Genomic DNA, 2,010 nt, shown 5'->3' on the forward strand with positions numbered 1-2,010 from the left:
AGCCTGAGCAGCACCAAACAAAAGAGAGTGAGCCGCAGACGGGCCACCAACGGCTGGCGGCCCGTTGGAAGGCCCACGGAGAGGGAGGTCTTTATTGCGGTAGGTTATTTGTGAGTGCGTCTCTGAGTAGAAAAGATGAGCCAGAGATTAGAGAGCTTTTTGTCTGGTTGGCTCTCTAGTGAGGCTTTTTCACTTGTCCTCTTCTACCTGATAATACCTGCTAGGAGAAACCTTAGCATCCATGCAGCTGCCTGGCAGACAGAAGGAAAAAAACTGCTCGAGGGGGAAAAGATAATTGTGTTTTGACCACACAGCTTCGTGTGACAGATTTCTTTTTGTCTTCATAATGAGAATTATATCTGTCCTCGTCGGTGTGCATGTGTATGTCTGTCTCAGGGAGAGGATAAGACGGCCCTGCGGCAGTGTTATGAAGGCGTGGAGAGGGACGGTGAAGTGATACATGTCAGAGACACCGTGCTGCTACGATCAGGCCCCAGGAAGAAATCCCTCCCATATGTTGCCAAGATATCATCGCTGTGGGAGGACCCCAAAACAGGTAGAGCAGATGAGAAGGGAAAATAATGGATAGAGATGGTGGATGGACGAAGGTACATACTGTATGACCAAGATTCTTTACCTGTGTGTGTGTGTGTGTGTGTGTGTGTGTGTGTGTGTGTCTCAATCTGCGTCCTCAGGAGAGCTGATGATGAGTCTTTTCTGGTACTACCGACCTGAGCACACACAGGGAGGCCGAGATCCCAGCACACACTGTGAGGTGAGGCTCCATTAAATGTTGCCCACTGGTCATGTGACAGATTTGCAGGAAAACAGCTACACACTGAACCAACTGTCCCCTATTAAAAACAAATAACATTGATGTGAAGATGTGTCCAATAAATGGAAGAGTATTTGACATTCACCTCAACCTAAAATGAAAGAAAAACATACATTTTATATCATTAACATACAGTTATTTAATTAGTACTGTCCCATTGTTTGTGTTTGTTATTAATGACTAAGGCAATCACATACATACATACAGACAAAATGTAAAGTATTAACATAAAAGTGTGAAATAATCCAATACATTTTAAAAACTCTGCTCATTGTTATGACAATGTTTTTTTCATCCGGCTTTTCTTCACAATTACAGATTTTTTTAAAGGTTATTTTTATTTCATCCAAGCAGTTTTAAGTGTTGCTTGAGTGCATGAAATATGGCAAAATGTGAAATAAAAACAAAAAATAAAAAAAGCTGCAATAAACCATTACATTGTGAAGAGATGAAGCCGGATGGAAAACGAGCCGACCTTTAACAACTCCTTTGATTCTTTAACATTGTGTTACATTACACATTATAGGTCATACTTTGGTATGATGTGTTTGAATGGGGAAGGAGAGAATTTTGGGATTATCAATTATTCGTTCGTCATAAGTAAGTGACAGTGGATAACGAGGTGTCCTGACATACGTGAGAAAATAATGTGGAAGGAGGAGAAGAAACAGCCAGGCCTTATTATCTCTCCGTCAGCAGCCCTGAAACTGTTGAACGTTAGGTAGCACTTTAGTGTAACCACAATGCCAAATGATGATATCTCTGCCACCTCAGTCTTGCACAAGCGATTTCACTGTTAGAAAGTGAAACCCTACTCATGTTTCTATAGCGGATGTCTACAGCATGTGTCGAGTGGAGCAGGGTTTTATTGTGTGTGTTGGAAACGCAGTAGCACAGTCCTGTTGCACAGGAACAATTACGGCCCCCTCTGTGCTCACTTTAGAAAAGCGTTGTTATTTCTCCAGCCCTGAGCCAGCACTGTAGGAGACACTTGTGTTGATGTGACATTGTACACCCACTCTTGGTTTCAGAATGAGATTTTCGCCTCTCGGCATCAGGATGAAAATAGTGTGGCCTGCATAGAAGACAGATGCTACGTTCTCCCACTAGCCCAGTACTGTAGGTGAGTACACACACAAACAGGAATACACTCCGGCATTAGACGTTAAAGGTTT

The 2,010-nt window shown here is 42.8% G+C and overlaps 1 protein-coding gene across 4 annotated transcripts in view; it reads left to right on the top strand.

Moving 5' to 3' along the window:
• The window catches only part of LOC116706262 (bromo adjacent homology domain-containing 1 protein), a 44,694-nt gene that overhangs the window by 23,469 nt on the left and 19,215 nt on the right, over positions 1–2,010 (top strand). For all 4 annotated transcript variants that reach the window (XR_004336189.1, XM_032542999.1, XM_032543000.1 and 1 more), the window contains exons 3-6: positions 1–99; positions 397–556; positions 696–775; positions 1,867–1,958. The exon at positions 1–99 is cut by the window's left edge and continues 260 nt beyond it. Coding sequence is in view for 3 of the 4 variants with exons in the window: in XM_032542999.1 (XP_032398890.1) it covers positions 1–99; positions 397–556; positions 696–775; positions 1,867–1,958 (431 nt within the window). In the remaining variant the exon portion in view is untranslated. The remainder of the gene's footprint in view (positions 100–396; positions 557–695; positions 776–1,866; positions 1,959–2,010) is intronic.

The sequence above is a fragment of the Etheostoma spectabile genome, chromosome 18, assembly GCF_008692095.1.
Source record: "Etheostoma spectabile isolate EspeVRDwgs_2016 chromosome 18, UIUC_Espe_1.0, whole genome shotgun sequence".
Taxonomy (NCBI): domain Eukaryota; kingdom Metazoa; phylum Chordata; class Actinopteri; order Perciformes; family Percidae; genus Etheostoma; species Etheostoma spectabile.